This window comes from Rhodnius prolixus, unplaced genomic scaffold (assembly GCF_049639745.1).
Source record: "Rhodnius prolixus isolate KJV_2025 unplaced genomic scaffold, Rpr scaffold_2, whole genome shotgun sequence".
Lineage (NCBI taxonomy): Eukaryota > Metazoa > Arthropoda > Insecta > Hemiptera > Reduviidae > Rhodnius > Rhodnius prolixus.
In genome coordinates, this window is record NW_027411592.1 from 13,799,202 (window position 1) to 13,820,542 (window position 21,341).

Sequence of the window (21,341 nt, forward strand, 5' to 3'; positions counted from 1 at the left end):
AACAGCTGATTTATTTTATTTTTTGTTTCTGAATTTAAATATATTCATGGTCAATCAGTGCCAATTCTGTTTTATTTCCACGTTGGCAAAAGCATAAATAAATCCAACACTAATAAACAGTCATTAATTGTACAGTTGTTAAACAGATTGAATGAACAACTCAAAGTTTGGTAAACTCTCTATTTTCTTAACGATCTGTTCTCAAACGTCTGTCACAAAGTGTGTGAAAAACATTAGCTTAATATTTTTTATTTGAATTACTTTTAATAATATGCCAGTAATTGTATAGATGAAAATCGATGCCCTTGTGAGTTGAGAATTGTAACTGTTGACCACAAGGTCGAACGATATTTAATTTGTGGAACCCCTTCCTATACGTTGGGATTATGAAATTTTGTATCGCATGTATCTTAAATTATTTTGTTGAATTTTAAATTTTACCAAGTAGTTTTTGAAGTATTAAACTCACTTCAAGGTTTCTTTTCAGCTTATTTACCTAGTATTACTAAACTGAATGACTAGCACATTGTTATTCTCAAGCAAATCTAGCCAACTATTGTGCATTAAAAATGAGATTCTAACCTAACTTTTTAAATCATACCATAAATAAAGATCTTAGTTTATATTTTTACCTTTTCAAAATAAATTCGAAAAATGGTAACTGTTTTTAATAGATATTATAGCTACATTTTAGCCAACATTTCAGCTTTCGATTCACCGTTTTACATAAGAGTTCCAGAATGATCACGAAAATCCCACCGAAATGCAACGATGTGCTCTTCACCACCAGCTGCCAGCTCCACTCTCTAGGAACTGCAGTGCTTCCTAGTGTGGCTCGCCTTCAGAAGACTTGAGCGAAGAAGAATGCGCAACGAGTATTTACATTTTCAGTCGAAATCCTTACCATGTGCTCTGTTTTTTTTCTTAATCAAAATTTTCGCTTCATCAACTCCGAAATGTGAATCGTTGCTTGCTTGCTGTATGCATTTGTGAGTGTTCCTCATTTCATAAGCCTTGGTTCCTTGACTCTATTGCATTCTAAAAAATACAATAAACATGAGTGCGGTAAATATTAGAAAGTACAAATTTGGTACTTTTCTGATAGGAGCTGGTAAGATTTAGCTAATTTATCTCCATTTCTCCAACCGTACTGATGTACATTTAAGAGGCTATGCCTTAAAAAAATCCATTAAAACTTCTATTCTGGCATCCTTTAGGTAGTGTTGTTGATGGCGTGAAGGTGTCTGTAGTCAGATTTAATGTGTGCTTGAAGGTTTGCGATACTAAGCTAGAGACTGCTAGTAAATGCGCTAAATTTAGCTTCTTGTATGCACCAATGACCTCTGCAGCCCTAAGTGCAGCGAGTAAGTGTTGTGATAGCTGACTGGGAAACCCTAAGGTACCTGAGGAAGTATACTCTATTATTTCATAGGTACAGTAAATAAAAACATGGGTTTTTATGAACTATCAATCATTTTTTTTTGCACCTTCCTTCAAACTTAGTATTCCCTGCACCACTAGTCAAGTTCTACTTTTAAAACTGAGCTATTTTAAGTGCTAATTTCATTAAAATGAGGTCTAAGAAAAGAGATGATTAGAGGAAAACTGTATGTTGATAATCTACTTCATTGTGGGAGATAAGTTTGTTGGTTGGATGCCCGTGAACAATACACAATCTAAGGAAAACTATCTTTAATAACATTTGACAAACAATGCTTCGTGTTTATCTAGCTGAAAGATTGTGGTAAAATTGTTGTTGGTTTTCCATTTTCTTGGCCTTCACCTTTTTTTTCCTATTCTGATTAATTAATCAATTATTCAGAAGTGGAGAGGCAGGAACGCATCCAAAGTAAGGCATGCATAGTTACCGTAAAGTGTCAGGGTACGCGAATGCCTGTAAGGTGCACTTGTAAGTAAGATTGAAGTGTGGATTCGCTAAACCAAACCAAACTCATGAAGAACTACTGCAGTCTTGCATGTCTTGTATTGTTGGGGCTGTCCATATAAGTATTGTTCGAATTGTTAGGATGGGGTATTTATTGTGATGCCAAGAGAAAAATGGCGGTTAGTCCTTTATGGAATTCTCAACTTGGATACTACTTTCATGAAATTCCATTTCATAATATCGGAGCGATAATTCTATAATTTCTTTGAAAAAACATTGGAAAACCAACCAACTCATTTGACTTTGTCTTGCACTAATTATTAAATTGATCTAATTGCAAAATTTCCTTTAAGTAGCTGCCAGCTTAGACTTTTCCGGAAAATGTCTTCCAAAATAGTGAGACGTTTCGAGACGTTCTGTTCTCAAATTTTTAGAAGCTTTTTTTTTAATTAATGGGTTTTCATATCACTAGTCGGGAAAAACTCTATTTCCACGTTCGCAATGTTTTCCTTTTGAACAGAAAATACAAAGAGAGAGGGGACAAAACAAGGCCACTCAGTGACTTTTAATGACTTCTAATATTTTAGTCATCACTAAAAATTACATATTTGCAAAATCTGCAAAGTTATGGATATAAGCTCCATAACTAAAGAATAATTTTGAATAAATATTAAAAAGCTAAACAGAACTACGCAAATGAGGTTTGCCAGTTCAAGCAATTGTTCTTGATTTTATAATTTATTTATAGATTTTAACTCGTTTACCTTGAAGGAAAATATTTCTTGACAAACCATTTTACAATAATTGCATTTCACAAAATAAACTTTAAAAGAATAAGAAGATTAACTGCAGATTCTCTCCGACACGGTCAATAGATTGTTCTCTACTGAAAAGATTTTTATTTTTGCCCTTAATAAGTAGCTAATAAAATTTCTGGTTTAGAAGGGAAGTAAATTGTTCAACATTATTAGGGCTAAATAGAGCGGCTTACAAGAAATTTTTAAGAGCTATTAATGTAAATCAAGATATTACTTTTAACGTTTCTTCCTTCAAGTCTGCAACCCCTACTGATCCCTTTTGCGATTCTAATTCCATTATACCATGGTATGACCCAAATTTTGTATTTAACTAAGAGTGGCTAAATAAAGCTAAATCCACCTGAGACGTACAAATATATAGGAGTGAATCCCCCGTGTGTCAATGAGATTATTGTACGTATATTATAGCTGTTTATAAGGAATTATAAGGTGTTAATGGATGCATTGTGATCTGCTGGGGGAATCCTGAGGATATGTAGTCTTAAGTATTACCTCAGCATGCTCTATGTGTTTTGGGTGAATGTTACAGATGTCTGAAAATGGGTTCTACTTCATCCAGGAGCTCAATTCCTTGAATGATTTGATAGGCTATCAAAAAATCTTTAATGGTATATTAAATATTATCGCACTGCGTAAAATTCTGTCTCTAATGAAACTTTTCTTTAATTTATAATAATGGTCGTTTCAAGATTTTATATTTACTATTTTTCCGAACTTAATTGTTTTGCAGATATATTAATTATTACTGTGTTTCGTTATCAATTTTTATTGTATTTTCAAATAGTTCTGTTTCCGTGTGCACAAAAAAGAAGTCTCTAATAATAATCACTTATCCCTCACTGAGGAAAAATTGTTGTTACTTGGAAATTTTCCACACTATCGATAAATACTGTTTTTTGTTTCATATTTAAAAGCTAAAATCAAGAATTTTATCTGTTTACTGAACCTGAAAGTAATCTCCAAAAAGCTTTTAAATGAAATTAAAGGATAAATATTTACTATTGTATAATTCTAAGTGATGTCAATAATTAAACAGCTTAAAGCAATTATAGAGGTTAATTAGACTTCACAATCAGTTATTCTATCTAAAAATATGCGCCAAAAAATAGAAATAAAGAACCTTTAAATAAAACAGTGGGTTTCCATTTAAATTTATAACTCAAGAAAGTAAAATATCGAAGAGCATAAGAAAACTTTAGTGTAGAGAGAGAATAGAGGATACCAAACTAAGTTTAAAATGACTTTTATTCGCTCAAAACAAGAAACTTAATAAAAATTAGGTTTTTTACAAAAACGAATTTAGCTTTACAACGATTGTAAATACCTGATTTTACTTGTCTTGGCATACTACTTAAGAGGTGGTCGACGTTGTCCTGAGGAGTTCTGCTTTATTCCCGTTGTAGGCATTGAGACGTCTTGCCAGTTCTCACGGAGTTCACATGGATGCATGAAATGCATAATCCAACCAAAGAAACTCATTACTGTTATCAGTAAAGAAATACCTGTAGCTGATAAAACAAGAAGGTTTGATACAAAAATGAACTTTCCAAAATTCACTTACCCTTGGAGGCCTTGCAGTTTGACTTCCATTTTTTATTATAACCAAGTCACTGTCGTCATCAGCAGAAATTTCTCTCTTAATCATAATTTAACTATTTTGTAGGACGTTACCGAAGTAGGAACTTTTCATTTTTCTTCTTAAAATACTAATTAGAATATCGTCTGTACACAGTAGAAGTCTTGGGGAAAAAATTCTGTTCTCTAGTATCCAGCACCATTTTCAACACTAACCTGGTATTCTGATTTCTAGCAATTTTGTGCCTCTTTAATGGAAGAACAGCGTTTTTAATTTGTATCTTGAATACAAGCGAGACTACCTCGATTACAAACTACTTAAGCGGAAATAGTGTTTCAAGTGGAACTGTTCAGGTTGGCAAACAATATTTTCAATAAATATGATAATTGTTGTCAATTTTTTTCAAATTGTTTATCAAATATAATTGTATGGAGTAATCTGTCATACTAAGGAGGCATGATCTACTTACACAGTCTACAGGATAACTTGTGCTCTTGTACCAGCTTCAGCAATCCTTTCCTGATTTCAAAGTTAATTCATTACTGCTAGGACAAGGTGAAATCAATCACCTTGCTATAGAAGATGTCTCCTCACAAATTAGTTTAGTTAAACGAGTGATGCATTAGAATGCAACGCGTTGATGACACCTTGACCCAATAATAAACCTTTCTAGTCATCATTAATATTCATAAAACGCTTACTTAAGTGTGATTAAAGAAATAATTATAATAAATATAATAGGTGATGACCCTCACTTTATAAAATTGAACAAGCATTGAAATTTTATCAGTTTTAATCTTGGATGCTTTGAAGAAAATACACATAAATATTACCTATGGAAGTACTTGTTCGACCTTGAACAGTTTTACTATTTGCAATTACTTTATGGTGTATTACAAATACAATAACTCATCAGTGATTGAAGTTAAGTATTGTATTCGAAGAAAAGTTATTTTAGACCATTACATTCTATTCTAAGATTTAATGCATATGAGCAACGAGATATCAGCAGGTACTAAGTTTATTCATGACTGCTGTCTTACTCGGCTATCCCTCAAAATTACCCGCAAAGAAGTACTCATCTCTTCGACGTTATGTGGGATATCTTTGATTTTCTGTCTCTCTTTTCTATTTTTGTTTTCGTTCCTTTTATTCCATAAATTTTCTGTGGAACTCAGATTCCAAGATTTCTGGCGCTGTGAGGTACAGATTCTGATATTGAAAAAAAAGTATCGCATTTTGAAATGAAACATTATTCGCCAAATTCGGATTAGTTCCATAAGATAAGACTAGTCTGCAATCCTGTGCAACTTCGTAGCGAATTTAGAGCGTCATTTCTTTTTTTGCTTGCTGAGTAAGGGAAAAATGGTTGCCCTTCAGGGGATAGATAGCCCTAGTATTCTGTGGAAAATCGTGGCCACAAACATTCTGAATAGAGTTCTATAAAGATGGAAGGTAATTATCTCTATACTTGTTAAATGTCACCTTATAAGAGAACATAGCAGACATGATTTAATATAGTAATACGTTTTGTTGAAATCAAGAATGGCGTTTGCGTATAGTGAAAGACAAGGGGGAAACATTGTTGCCCAGAGCTTCAGGACGTGGGCACATTCGTAGGCTAAGGCTCAATGTCTGACACATTCAACCCTATATCAGTTCGCCAAAGCTACCAATCTTCTACTCTATCACCACCCAGACTTACTGCAGTATACTCTTACTTAAAGGGTGTAGTTAGCTGTCTTTGTGTCCACCAAGAATGCAACATGTGAAGAAGTAAACGATTTTACTAATCTTTGTTACAATGTTCTTAACTACAACTTCAAAATTTGTTGCAAACAGTGGAGCGTAGAAGCTTTTTATAGTCAGAAGAGATTTGGATGAATGTAAACATAAGAAAATAAGAGAAATAGAGGTACGAGAGAGAACATTATGTACGGGGGCTTAAATCATTAACGAAACACAATTCTGCATTCATAGAATTCAATAATTAATGCACTCCTGATTCCATCAATTGCACAATTTTAGAACTATTGCATTTTTACTTTAAAGTGTCATGAACTTCTAACAAATTGAGATCAGCCAATAAATTAGAATAATGCAAATATCGAGGTTCAAGTACATTGAAAATAAGGAAGAAGAGAAGTAATTTGAGTAGCCCATATTATGGAACTTAAATGTGAATTAAATTTATTGGTAGTAAATTAAAAATAAAATATCTGTATCTATTTTGATATACATATTTTAAGTTTTCGCTCTTGATACTTTTTCTAAATATTGTTGCATTTATCCTCTGAAACTTTAAGATGTTCTATATTACATAAACTATCATAATGGCCTTTATGTTTTTAATTAGACTTTTTCTTTCAGGACATCGTTCGTTTCGAAAACTCGAGTAGGATCACTTAAAAAGAAGAGCATAGTTACGTCCTATCCGTATAGGAGACCTGGGTTGCTGACTAAAGAAAGACTGCGAATGGTATAAACAAATAATCTGAAGCAATGTATAGGAATCAGAATGATATTTTGTGGCTTATGTTTGGAAATTAAGAAATCGTAAAAATCTCAAAAGTTTTGTAATCTTTACAGAAACTGCTTACTTTAAATGTTGACCACTTTGAGAATGAGAATATGTATTTCAGAACTCCATTTCAACTTTTTTTTCATAGAAAAAAGTTAAGTATTGTTGCTTTTCAATAGATTTTAGAAATGGTTCCAATTGCTGATCCAACTTTATTTAAGCTTCTACTAATGATTTGAATTTATTTTTAGTAACACTTCGTTGTTCCAATTTTTCCTTTCATATTTCCAGCAAGATTCTAGCTAATGAACAGGCAATGAACACGAATGGTGTTTTAAATACAAGAAACAAAATGTATATCAGCGCACTAATTTTATCATTCTGTACACTCATTATAAATGGCTCATTTAAAACTTTGAGACTAGTATCCTCAGCGATTACTAGATAGCAGCACCTACTAAATTAGTTATGATGGCCATAGTCTTGTAAACCTCCACCAGATGCCAGAACTTTCAGGTATTAAATAATCTGTTTTTACGGATCATTTTAATATGGGCAAAACGGGGAATTCGAAGCAAATATATAGAAAATATTTGATAATTAAAACCCTAAAATCGTATTAGAAAATTTAAAATTCAAATATTATTACCCTCAATGACTCTTTGCGGAGAAATCCACACCTTGAGACCTTTGAACTTGAGTCACTCTTTCGCTAATAGGGAGCATGTGAGTCTGAAACTTAGGCCGTTCAGCCTTCCTATCCTTGCAGTCCACGCTGTTTGCTGGCTACGAGTCTAGACTCCAGGCGAAGATAGGTTTCGACTATTCGACAGAAGATAGGTTTCATTCCTTTGGACGTAATTAGATGGGTTAAAATTCTTAAGATATTTACATGAATAACAAAATATTTTCAAAAAAAAAAAAAGAAAAAAAAAGCTAATATCTAAAAATTATTTTGCTGCGAACAAGAAATGCTTTTTGGTTATAAACTGGTGAAGTTTACTTTAAATTAAAACTTTTTTTAATTCCACAGCATTGAATGATTGTAGTGTAGGTTCAAAATTGATAAACAAATTGCAGACTCTGTGAACAAGTTTTTGGGAATCTGTTCCTATCTTCAAATGGGCCACTAAACATTTTCTTGAAAACACAGATTCTAAGAAACCCATTAAAGTTGTCACATTTTTCGTATTCATGTGGATTTGTAAATATTTACGATGGAGGGTTATAATATAATCAATTCCAGTGCGTCCCATAAGATCTACTCGTATTATAGATCCTTTAAGTGACAGTGTTTATAATTGAAAGTAATAATTATTTAGGCGTTTGTGCAGTGTGTAAATCTAATGAGTTTGTTATTAGGAGTATTAGTATGACCCTTCAAAAAATATGAAAATATGGGAGTGAAATTTTATGAATATATATACAAATAATTAGTACATTTTTATAATAGTAGCACAAGATGTTAAAAAGCTTAATTAGGGGTTTATCTTAGAGAAATTGATTGTTTTGTGAAAGTGAATATGATGATAAGATAGAAATTGCCGATGGGTACTTTAAAACCAAATAGTTGGAGTGATTTTTTTTTCAGGTTACATACTTGCATGCATTACATAATTGCATTACTATGCAAGTGGGTTGCTAGGCTGGGTTACCCACAGAAACTTCTAGTTCCTTAAAGAATGTGATAGTCCAACATCGCACAACGTTTTACTTGAACTAAAACTTTTACTTGAATCATATTTCCAGAAAAAATAGATTATGGGCACGTCTGGTAGAAAGGTTGGGCACACGTTTAAAGCGCCATTTTAAGTAATGCTTGGGTTTTATCACTGATACAAGTTTAATGTGGATCAAAAAGTTGTTACACCACTGAGCATGCCTGAAAGTCCGCCTTTTCGATGGGTTTTCTTCTCCACCAGCTGATTTATTTAAATGTTAAAATAATAACTCATTGAAAGGGTTGTAACTCTTATTAGATAGTTTCTTTCTGGAAAATTCTGGCTTAGGCGTTTTTTTAAAGAGGCATTTCACTGAATTGTGCTGATTAAAATGTATGTAATATTACTTAGAATTAAATATGTCGAACAAAATATTAAAGTTTAAAGAAAGAAACACTTGTTCATGGAGTTCAGAGAGGATTTGGACAACTTTTCTATTAAGACTCCTCGCTTTGTTTTAGGATCAGATTTTAGGATTATGGAACAATTTTGGCCCCCTCAAAAGTCTTTTAACAATAAACTGAGATTGAAGGGCACTAACATTCGGTACAAACTAAGAAAAAATAAAATAATAAAGAAAATATTGATGACTGTAAGAAAAAGTCATGTTTGCTTTGTTTTAACTGCAAGTTACTTTGTTTTAATCTTATCAAAATCAGAAATGCCTCGCTCTGTTATGCTTCTATACTCAGAACAATTTTTTATGTAACGTTGCCCACATTGCCTATTTGCAAGTACTTACATTAGAAGTGCATCTTCAGGACCAATTGCATTCCTTATTCACTCTACGCTACACCTCTGCTCAAGTTTCTCAGAATAAGTGCGATATATACTTTACTAGGAGAAAATGTTTTTAAGATCTTTGCAATATTGGTTTAAATGGACACTTATTTGAACAATCATCCAAAGAAAACTAATTTCGCCGGGAACGGCAACGTTATGTACTTTCCTTCAGAGTGGTTTAAATTTTTTTCAAAGTGTGACATTAAGAAGCATTCGCTAAAATTATGAATTAGAAGAAAGACAATAAATATTACGTGCTGAATATACTAAACGCCGAAAATATTACCTACCGTTTGAAGATGGTGCGTTTTATTTCACTTGGTTTTTAAAAGAAATATTTTTATAGTATAACTTTAAATATCTAATTGTGCTGCGGATATATCGCGATCATCTCAGCAAGTCTTAAAATATACTTAATATATGCAATTCTAATAATACAACTCTCTCTAATTGATGTAATCCATTTTTTGTGGCCACTTGCTTCTGTTACGGTCCCTTACAACCTTCAAACCGATTACAGCGTCCAATATTGCACAGATTTCCTCTGGTAGTGATCAGTATTATCATCTAATTTACTTATCGTAAATTTTCGGGTATATTTATGGTACGTATGTACATAGTAGGATGTAAAAAAAGTCAGTAGAGTTCAAAAAAGGTTTGTTTACATAGCTATTAAGTTTTACTGCACAACGAATAAAGTCCTTTAAATCCAACTTGAGCCAAAAACAATTCAATACCGCTCCTATACTAGAATATATCTTTAGAGTTTCTGATTTCTAAATTCAGTTCGGCAATTTTTCAAATCGAGTAGATCATTTCATTAGAATAAACTGAGTAAAACGTTTCCTTAAAAGAAACTTTTGGTAAAAGTAGTTGATGAAGAGTGCTCAAATTTCTGTAACACTCCAGTGTAAGTTGTAAATCAATAACTTTCAATAAAGAAGAAACAATGCTTAAAAAATAATTTTTAATTTCTATATTCATTTTTACAATATTTTATCAATTATTTCAGACATTTCCTGAATATAATTAGAACTTTAATGCCATTCATATCTACAGTTATTAACGTTTCATTCTATAAATTTGTACTATTACAAAAAGTTGAAATCCCAGAACTACTACGTCGGAACAATGAAATACCTCTTCAATTTTATATTTCTTTGCTTTACAAAAGCTTTTGATTGTTAAAATATTGAACATAAATTTTGGGATTTCATATATATTATTTATTACCTGTGGAGAAATAAATAATTTTTAATATTGTAAAAAAGATTATCAAAAATGTAAGACTAATTATTGGTCTAATGTTTAAATTATTTACGTTTAGTCGTAGGCTGAATATAATATTGTGGCCTGCAGTTAGGCAAGCTTATGTTGTTAAGAAACAACAACGGTTCTCGCCCTTCCTTAAACACAGCTAACACTTATATCTTTTTGAAATTCAATTGTGTACAAATCAACACTTCATTTTCTTTTGCTGAAAGTTTCAAATGTTGCAGATATCATGATTTTGAGTGATGTTCTGATGGTATTAATGAACTTTTGGCCCTAAAGCGATCAGTGAATCAATTAAAACTAACTTACAAGTATTTAATGAAACTCGATTGGACGATGTTGCATTATCTGGTCGAATGGGTAGTATCTGCCCTAGAGGCAAAAGAATTTGTACTGAGGTAGATACCTATCTGGTATATAGGGCGTTCAACTAGCAAATAGTACGATGGAGCAATTCTTTGCGGGCAAGCCATTACATCAAAGTTGAAGCAAGTATCTTTACATTTAGCATTGTATTTCAAACTCAGTTAAACTTGAACATTATTGGAGCAGATGGACTAGACACATATTTTTCAAAAAACTTTGCTACTAGGTAATGTAGTTAGACTGGGTATCAGTCTATCAACGCGAACAACACTTACTCCCAAAACATTTACACAATACAAATTATGGCTTACAAAGTAATGACAGCATCCACTTTCTCATGTTTTGGTAGATTAATTGCACAAATATGCTTACAATTTATTATTTAATATTTATTTGTAATGATAATTTTTGTATGGTTTAGGAGAAAATGAAGATGAGGCTTCAACTTATTCTGCAGTTATAACAATATTAGTAAGGTTGAACCTTACAGGTGCAGCATGTTAATTTCATATCCGTTTAGGGTACTATCCTATAGTATATATTTATATATCCGAGTAATACCTGATTCCATTTAAACATAGTAGGTACTTGTATCGTGCAAAAAAAAAAATATATATATACAATACTTTTAATAATTTGTCACTAACGCATTACTAAGAGTTGTTCTTCAAGTTCGTTTAATCTAAATGAAACAATTTATTTCAGAAGCCAAGATTTAAGCAAGAGCATTGTTTCTAGTAGTTGATACATTTGAATTTATACCCGTGATTTAGTTAGCCTCTAAATGAATAGATTGTTCTAGGAACTAAAATTATACATCGTCGGAAATAATCTACATCACCTAGGAAAATAAGTCCTTCTTTAATCTTGCAAAATTAGCACCAACGATGGCTCCATTTCAATTGCTTTAGATTGTGTCAAAGACAGAGGTTATTCAGATAATCTCCTGAAGAGGAGGAGAAATTAAAGTTTGATTTTTGTTTTTTCTTGAATCCGTTAATTCATTCGCAAATAAGAGTAATTTCAAATTTATTAATAAACATTTCGGTTAGTTACGTAAATAAATGTGACCATATCCTTTTAAAATATATAATATCATTCTGAGCAAGATTCAATGAACGCCCAATGTTTAATCATTTGGAGCCGAGATAAACAAGCATTCCGTCTTACCCACCCACAGTGGGCAAATTAGTTCTAATTGCAACTCTCTGTACTCGATAAAAAAGCACAATTGAGCTTAACGGGAACATGACTCTGAATTCTGCATTAAGAGCGAGAGAACTAATCTCTAGATCCGGCCCCAATGTTTAATGTATTAACTACATACCTAGACATACTTCTAGTTTCTTTGGTTGATTCATGAACGCTAACGCTAGATGCCTCTTCACTCTGAACTTCATCATGGCTCTCTTCGTCTTTAGAAACATCGGTGTCACTTTCCCCGATATCAACGGCTTTGTCCGAACATCCTTGAACAACAACTCAAGCAATAACGTAGTTAAAATTGTCAAATTTTAATGTGAATCTCATCTAAGACAATATCTTAATGCAATACTTGAACTCAGGAATATTAAATTTCCTTAAAAGTTTTAACTATTATTGAGAATTAATTAGTTGGCTTCAGTTGAAACTCGTTAGTAACGGTGAAAGCAAAATTGGCCGAATGTTTTATCTGCACTCACAGAACTCTTATTTAATCTGTTGACTCTGATGATAGCTCTAAGAGATATCTAAGCTAATCACTTTGCATTAGAACTGTAAAGAAATATCAAAGTTGTGTTTTTTAATAAAGAATGCAAAAACAGAACAAAAAGAGATTATCTTCTTCGACTAACTAAAACTTTATTGAAACTTCTCAACATTATTAGCAACTTCATTAGTCATCAGAAACGTTGTGAGTAAAATGGTATTTCGAAGAATTCCTAAAATCAATTTACCATCCCTGAAAGTTCAATAAACAAAATTTTTCCTCAAACATACAGAAATTCTTCGAAACACGATTTTTTGCAATAAATTTGTTGAACAATAAACAAATCTGCACTGTACTTATTTATACAATTCTCAAATGGAGTCCTGACACAAGAATAAAACGCTCCGAACTCTAAAATCGTTTCCTTAGCAGGGGGAAAAAAATACATTACACCTTTATTGTAATTACTCTTTTAGATGATGAGGAAATTCCAAATATGGTATTCCGAAGAAAAATCAAATTTGAAAATTGTTCATGTTCCCGTTTGTCCTTTATATGGGTATTGCTACAAAGTCTAATCTAATTTAATTTATAAAAAAATAATCTAAGCACCTGCTATACTTGTTTGATCGACGTTTCCTTTAGCTGTTGACGTTCCAGCTACAACCTCACTTAGATAAGTTCCTTCTAATAGTGCTGCAAACACAATAATCGGAAAATTAGCCTGGAAAATGTTGTAGTGAACTAAACCAATCTCCAAGCGGAAAAATAACCTACATACCTTTAGCTATTTTCCTATCGTGCAAGATTGTAGCTAACGAAGGTGCTATTATTAGCGCTTTATTTAGTGAAGCGGGCGTTGGTATAGGTAATCTACTGAATGTTCGATACATAGCAGTCGTCTCTTTCCAAAGTCTAGTGTTTTTGAAGTGTAGTAATTGAAGCTTATTTTTTGGTACCAGTCTGCGCTGAAAAATGAGTTGATTTCTCTCTTGAATTTATCTTAAAATACTGTTTGTAAGATTCTCTCTAACTGTCATTCTCATTTAATATGGAGTATTACATAACATTCTGTCCAAGCAGACATTTAAAAGTGTTAAATGAGTACACGATTGTAGTAAGGCTCTATTTTGGTATATAGAATATTTTATTAGCCACTTCATCATTGTAGTTTACGGTCATAATAAGGCTTAAATATGGATGGCACTTAAGACCGCAAATCTTATCAGTAGACTGCAGTCTTTCGCCTCTGTCTTCAGAACATTAATTTTAGTATTGTCCCGTGCAAGAAGTGAGAACAGCGCGCCTACTATACTTTTTAGACTTATTATCTATTTAATAATAATTTAAGGATTAAATATGGATAAGGGCAGTTCGCTCTGAGCGTGAGCGGTGGTTAGGCTTTCTTCCAAAGAGCCATTTTATCACTGTAATGAATGCACTTAATCAGGCTTTAATATGAAAAGGAAATCCTAAATTTGAAGAAAATTGACTAATCGGAAATGGCGTTTTATTGATAGTTTTTAGTGTTCTTACAAAACTGCCATCTTTTCTGAACTTTAATACTATTAAACTCAACTACTTCATATAATAAATTCTAAGTTTCTACAAAATTTATTTGCGTGGAAAGCGGAAGCCACGAGGGAGTAAAACCGAATTTCTTTTTGATTGGCTAATTATGATCTTTATACGCGTGTCTATTTCAATTTCATTTGCAAAAAAGGAAATGATTTGGAGATTTAATTTTTCAAAAAAAAAATCTAAATTAAATTAGATTCTAATTTAAAATTAGATACATTCATAGATAATTTACAAATTTTGACAAGCAGTAGTTATTGAGATGCTGACCTGCTATTTTCGGATTTCTCGGCCATTGTATCGAAGAGAAGCCAACCATCTAGTGCATATATTATTGCGGTAGTGACTGACATCACCCACAGACCATCCAAGTAGGCGATGCGCCTGACAATGTAGCCATCATGTCGTTCTGTATAACAGAAGATTCCTGCAAGCATGTGTGATATGTATCCAGCAGTGTCTACACCTACCTCCTGGTCACATAATATTAATATTAAAATGATGATCACTTCAATAGGTTCATTAGATAAGGTGCAGCCATGGTTGAAATGTTACAACAAGGCGTGGGCTAAGGTCTTACATATAGAGCTAACTTAACTCTTTCATTCAACACTATCATGTAGTATCCTAAAAATACTATTCTCCTCCCTAATAAATGCTGACATGCCGTTAAATACATTCAAAATTTAGTCCAACAATTAACCAAGCACGTATACTTAGATTTTATCAGAGGATTAAATGGAATACTCACAAGTTTACGCGAGACACGGCGATTTCCGATTTCAGTTTTCAATTGTATTAACCGCATGAAAGCAAGCGGAAAGGTACACGTAGAAAGTATGGCCCAAATATAATAGATCATTTGCCATTGCAAGCTGTCCATTAGCTTCAACCAAAACAAAGTGCATAGCATACTCCCTATCTAGAATAATTCATTTTACAGTAATATTTCAAGTTTAACAATGATTATTACTAATTCAAAAGTTAAACTCAAACATATACTACATAAGAAAATACATCAAAATTATATTGAAAAATGCACTCACCATTTGAAAACATTTAAACAAAGTGAAGTAAAAATATCTCTGATGAGCAGTGAATTCGTCAGTTTTGAGAACTGAAAAATAAACACTTTGTGTAACCTGCGATAAAGAAATTTGATTACAATATGTTTGTTTGGAAATTAGCTTTGCGTAAAAAGAAGTAAATAAAAAAATATCCCGACCTATTTTTGGTGCCATTTATATATATAGACGTCCGTAAACATTGTTAAGTCAAACTCTTTTATTGCACTTGTATTACTTTTTTTTACAACTACTTCATTATTATTATTATTATGTTATTAAATAATCAGTTAATTTTTTATTTACCACATGTTCACACATGTTTCTAAACCAATATTAAACTGCTCTTTAAAACGTTCCTTGTAAATTTCCAACTTCCAGAGTAGTCCACAATTGTATAATTCCAAGAACATTATTAAATCAGCCTGATTCTGGTTCTCCTATTTCGTCAATTTCATAATTAATTTGAAAAGGCCTGTTGTTAACAAAAATAATTTGATTTTAAAGCTATGAATAAGTGACATTGAATCAGTTAAAATTTATTTTGCCTACAAAAATTGAAGTACTTGTTTTAGAGAAAATTAATAACTTGAACTATAAAGCAGATCAATATTTAACGTTAACTGCAGCTCATCTTTGAATGAATTGGGCGAATCTATTTGTTTTCTTAACTTTAATTCCACTAAGAACGAATAGAATGCGTTGCTATGTAAAAATAAGATATTTCAGCTGAAAGTTACTTTATTACTTTATGAAACGTGGTTCCAAGTTTTCATTTTTATTTGTTAGGATTTCTATTTTTCATTATTCCAATTTAAAAACTAAACCATATCTTATTTTATGGTAAATAAATAAATTTGTATGTATTAAATAAATTTTGGTATTTACTTCTTCTATAAGTTAAAAATAACATTCATTTTTCCAATTTAAAGAAAACCATAGCATCTTGTTTTTGTGACAAATAAGCATATATGTAACTGAGAACAAAGAATTATGAGATTCAAATACCTAATTTAAAGTTTCAAGGTTTCTGAAATGAAGAAATACTTATGGAACACACAAATTCAACTTTTACATTAATAGTCTCCAAATGAAATGTTTAAAGTGTAAGTTAGTGAAGTAGCTAATGAAATAGTTTTTATCTTTCTCTTTTTTTTTTGAAAATTACATTGTGTTGTTTTTATGGAAATTTTTATGACAATTGTAGATATTTAGACAATTGTTGTCTATTTTAGATTTCTTTTAGAAGGTAGAAGGAAGCAAATTTTTAATTCATAATATTTATGTTAACAAAAAATTTAAATTGAAGTTGAGAGAAGTTGAAAAGTAGTGTAGACTTTTCCTATAGTAATGGGCTTTTTAAGTTAGACCCTTGGTCTCTCCTGTTTACATGACTCACATCACAAGCCGTGGATGGATAAACCACTTCTTCTTCAGCGGGATATAAAGTGATTACAAGGAGATTACTTACAATACGATATTAAGCATTGATAACCTCGTTCAAGTTGAGGAGTGTCAAGATATTGTCTCATGTTCTCAGGACAACTTAAGATGATATCTATTACTGTCAGATATATTTTTTGGTAACCTTTATATAATCCTAGGAAAAGGTGTGAGAAGTCACAAAAAATTTATTTTACCGAATTTATAGGAGGTGAAGTTGTACCAACTTGTTAAGATCCATTTGGAATTGGTTTAGGATAGCAGCTAATGTAATCTTCAGGTTGTAGTCGTGAAAGTGAAGCTTTCTTTCTTGTTTGAAGTTTTCCTGAATAAAAGTCCACTTTTTTTTCACGAATCTTTCCGAGGTCTTCTAACTATCATGATTACTGTCAACGAGAAAGGGTATGTGGCAATCATGTCGGTGTAAGAGCAGATTTGTCATCCTAAGGTCAAGGTAACGCATTGAAAAAAATTGTAAAACGAATCGGTTCTAACTTGATACTCTTACAGAATCATCAGAATCATCACGAAGTTGGTATGAAGAAGTAATGGACCAGAAATTTTCCGCAGCTTTGTATGTCTTTCAACTTGTAGAGAAGGAAACTTTCCTTATTGGCTGTTACTGTGCCAGTTAGCATCAAATCTCTTTTTATCCATCACAATAATATAGTATGTTTACTTTCATTTAGCTCTATTTACTCGAGAAGCAAATACCGAAGGTAGTTTATGGTGTGCTTGGTTCCACTGATGATGATAGAGTTGCTCTAAAGGAATCATGCTAGTTCAGCAAGTTAAAAGAAGACTTGGAAGCAAATAGGAAAGCCCACTAAATAATGTAAGAATGATTGCAGTGCAGAGGTGGACAAAAAACTGGAAAGAGTTATTTGGAGGTACCTCTTCACCGATTTGATATATATTGTGGTTAACTAAAGAGAAGAGAATTTCAAAAAAGAGATAAATCTACACTCTTCTGTAGGAAAGAAATTCAATTAAAAAATATAATTTCTCTTATGTGCCTGATGTAGTTTTAATTTATTTAATTTCGTTGGTTTATTTGAGTTTTCTATTGCTGCCTTGAGAAGTATTAGAGTGAATATTCAACTTAGAGTATTCTTTTTACTTAATTCTGTGCGGGTAATTTATAGTCAGTTCATCAAGTTTATTTCACAAAGTTTAATGATTTTTGAAAAATCTTTTTCTTTTTTTTTCTGCTCCTAGTTTTAAAGCGCGTTTAAATTTTACTTTATATTTTATTTTTTAATAAAAATGCAGAAACATGTATTTGAAAATGCTTTTACCATCTGAACGTCATGATTTTTTTATTTAGCGTAAAAGTGAAGCGCTGTGCGTTCTTGAGCGTCTGCCTCTTGTCCCCTCGAAGATCTGGTGATCCCAAAAATAATGCTAAAGATCGTATTTATAATGCTAATGCAGATTGATGTCCATGAATGCCCACATAAGAATGGCAACAAAAACATTGCAGTGATAGCAAATTTTACTAGTTGAAGTCAGATATGAGGCGCCAAGTTTCTGAAGGCCGGTCTTGCCTCGAGGGCTTCATATAAAAAAATAATAAATAAATCACCATCTCCGATATAAGGATTGTGTGCCGAAAGGAGTGTCGGTCCTGCCATTAATACTGATTAAAATTTAAATGTTCGCAGTTTTTGTTCCACTTTTAATTTTAATTCCTTCCGTTTATCTTTGTTAGAAGGAATCTGTATTTATTTTGTTTCTGTTTTCTATTCGTAGTTAAAAGAAAGAGGTAAAAAATTAAGTCTAACTCAATATTTGAACAATTATAGATAATTTCTGCCATGATTTATTCTGAAAATTAATGATTTTATAAAAAAATTAAAAGCAGTAAGTTCCCGTAGTATTTACTCCTAAGCTGTTTTCTAAGTAACCAAATTTCTTGAAAGTTTGAAATATTTCTTAGATTCTTTTTATACTTAACATTGACCACGATGAATGGAAATCTAGAGTATTGAGCTAACCAAGTTCTTCAGATGACAAGATCTTTTTGGGCCAGATTAAGTGGCAATACTTACTGTTAGTGCACTCAAAGTAATCTACAAATGAAAACTACTGATAAATGTTGATGTGCATTAACTTGATTAAATCTAAGTACCAACCACATTATAAACTAAATACTTTTCTGTGTCACTTTGATTTAGATATTTAAACGTTCATTCAGAAATTGCAACTCAACTTTTTTATGTTTTCTCGAAAAGTGCTTAAAGTAACCTCAAACATTACATACATCTTCCTCTGGATGTTTTTTCAGTTCTGGAGTACATTTTTAACGATTGAGTTTAATAAAGGTATTGATTTTGGCTTATTTAAGTAATGTCTCCCAAAATACAATTTTAATTGAATCAGTTATTGACATTCACCAATTCTGTTTTGGATTGGTTTGATTTAAGATCACATTCTATTTATTACATTATTACAATCTTGAAGGACTCTGAAAAGGAACTTGCCCTATCTTTCTTTCTTTGACTTCATTCTTTCTTACTTGGATTGGATGTGAATGCTCTGCATAACAATAAAACCAGCAGTTGAAGAAAAGAAATAATGATAATAAAAAAGATTAACTATTCTATTAAGTATGGAATGATGCCCTAAAGGCAACATACTACACGAAGAAAACAAGCGAGAGCATTGACATGGTATAAAACACACCACACAATGATAGTTATTCATCTAGCATCCTTGATTTGTATTTATTTGTCGCAGTTTTCTATGTATGCGTGTTGTTGGATGTTGTTTTCGATGCTGGAACAATAGACTGTATATATAGAAGAAGACCAAGAAAGATCAGGTGTTGCTTACATCTCCCACATTCCTGGTTTAGTTATGGAACACCACTTGAGGCCAGCCCTCTTGAGAATTCTCTTCTATATTTATGCCTTGCTATATTGATTCCATAACTGTAGACAGCGGCTCCGACCGTCTGTATCTAGCAGATCAAATTCCATGTTTATCTTTATCAACTGGCAGAGCTTCATCAATATTTTAGGTGCTATTTTAAATAACAAGGTTTTTCGTTTTCCAATCAGTAACACATTTTTACTATCATTAGTATTTATTGTGTTTTTAAGAACCATTGTAATCTAGTTAGATTAAATAATTTATCATTCATTAAAAAAATATAAAACCAAAAGCAATAATTAAGCATTATTTAATAACAATAGTAGCCAATTCCTCAGAGATTTTCCAATGACAATCGGTGACAATACTGTTTGTTACAAGACCGTAGTAACATAACTATGTTCTATGAATTTTTATTATGGTCATTCAATATTAGATGATTGATTCATGTGTTTATTCTCAGAAATACCGCAGTTTATTCTTAAATCACTTATTTTTTTAAGAATGCGTAAGATGCCGAATTATGAAGCTCTGCATCATAGAAATTTACTTGGGTAAAGCTTTATTTACACCCTTTGTAGAGAAAAAGTCTCTCATTTTGTAGGTTTGCGAGTTCGAATTGTACAGTATAACTTAACAGAATTCATAAAGAATGTAAAAATAGAACAAAACAAGCATATACACTGAAATAAATGAACTGCTAATTGAGTAAAAGATGGAATGAAAACAAAATGGGCTACATAATTGACACAAAAATAACTAAAACAATACTTTTTTATAAATTAATAAATTTTAACTTCTATCACTCAAAATAATTTTTCATCATTTTACTCCTTACACCTTCATCTCTTGCTGTGGTTCACCAACTACAACCTACTCTAACTGCCAACTCATCTCTCCATCTCACTGCCTGTCGACCTCTTCTTCTCTTCCGATTTCTTGGCGTCTACTCTCAGCGCTTCTCTTAGCCAACCTTAATAAACACTTACAATAATAGAGAATAGATTAGCTCCAAGTATATTAGATTTCCATGCGGAGATTCCGGGATTGTATTGCAGCTGCTCTAATTTTTGTTACAGTTTTGTCTGCTCCGGTGGCCGACAGTGGCACTAATAATCCAGTGGTATTACAGCTGGAGACTTAAGTGGTCCAGCTGCCTCCCTAAATTTCATCCGTAGAAGAAGGCTCTTTACAGCTCGCTGTTCGAAACAATCTTTGCCTGTAACAAGTTCATGTTTTCAGAGACCAGCAACTAACTAACTAAGCTTCGGTCGCAGATATTTGGAGCCCTAATTAAAATAGGTAGTGATGGTTAACTTTAATATGGAAACGAAATATTTTTCTCTATAATTCATATCTGTTTCTTTCTTTCTTTTTTATCTAGGAATGAATTCAGCGCGAATCTTCAAAACTTTACTACCATACTTCTACTAGTTTTTGCATACTTATGCTCATCAAGAATGAGCTAATTAGTAATGCACGATTGAGTGTAATATAAAAGACAATGCTTTTATTGTAACCTGATGGAACAATACGAAAAAGATTCCAAGGTCAAGCCACTGAAGAGCTTTGTCTAATAATACTCTGCACTTTACACTTATCGCCTAATACACGGCGAGTGCCTTGTCATACGTTTCAAAAACAAATATTAATGATAATAATCAACATTTAATTGACTTTATATTTCGTAAAAGATGTGATTATATGACACTTGGCAAATTTACCAGTAGTTTCATTAAATAAGCCT

At 32.0% G+C, this 21,341-nt stretch overlaps 1 protein-coding gene across 8 annotated transcripts; it reads right to left on the bottom strand.

Annotated features, from left to right (window-relative positions):
- Nucleotides 1–688: 688 nt before the first annotated feature.
- On the bottom strand, nucleotides 689–15,595 carry LOC141449007 (uncharacterized). 8 transcript variants are annotated; one of them, XR_012455290.1, is made up of 9 exons: nucleotides 15,439–15,565; nucleotides 15,260–15,330; nucleotides 14,965–15,135; nucleotides 14,484–14,686; nucleotides 13,417–13,598; nucleotides 13,248–13,331; nucleotides 7,450–7,622; nucleotides 4,028–4,211; nucleotides 689–1,038 (listed from the first exon to the last, which is right to left on the bottom strand). XR_012455290.1 is itself a non-coding variant. In XM_074117984.1 (8 exons), exons 1-8 carry the CDS (start codon nucleotides 15,452–15,454, stop codon nucleotides 7,595–7,597), a joined length of 897 nt encoding a protein of 298 aa, XP_073974085.1. In that variant the 5' UTR covers nucleotides 15,455–15,566; the 3' UTR covers nucleotides 7,472–7,594. The 8 variants fall into 8 exon arrangements, 7 of the variants coding, with proteins under 7 accessions (XP_073974085.1, XP_073974088.1, XP_073974086.1 ...); XM_074117984.1 differs by lacking the exons at nucleotides 689–1,038; nucleotides 4,028–4,211 and adding an exon at nucleotides 12,273–12,414 and having other exon boundaries at nucleotides 7,472–7,622; nucleotides 15,439–15,566; XM_074117987.1 differs by lacking the exons at nucleotides 689–1,038; nucleotides 4,028–4,211; nucleotides 7,450–7,622 and adding exons at nucleotides 10,255–10,537; nucleotides 12,283–12,414.
- Between the last annotated feature and the right edge of the window lie 5,746 nt (nucleotides 15,596–21,341).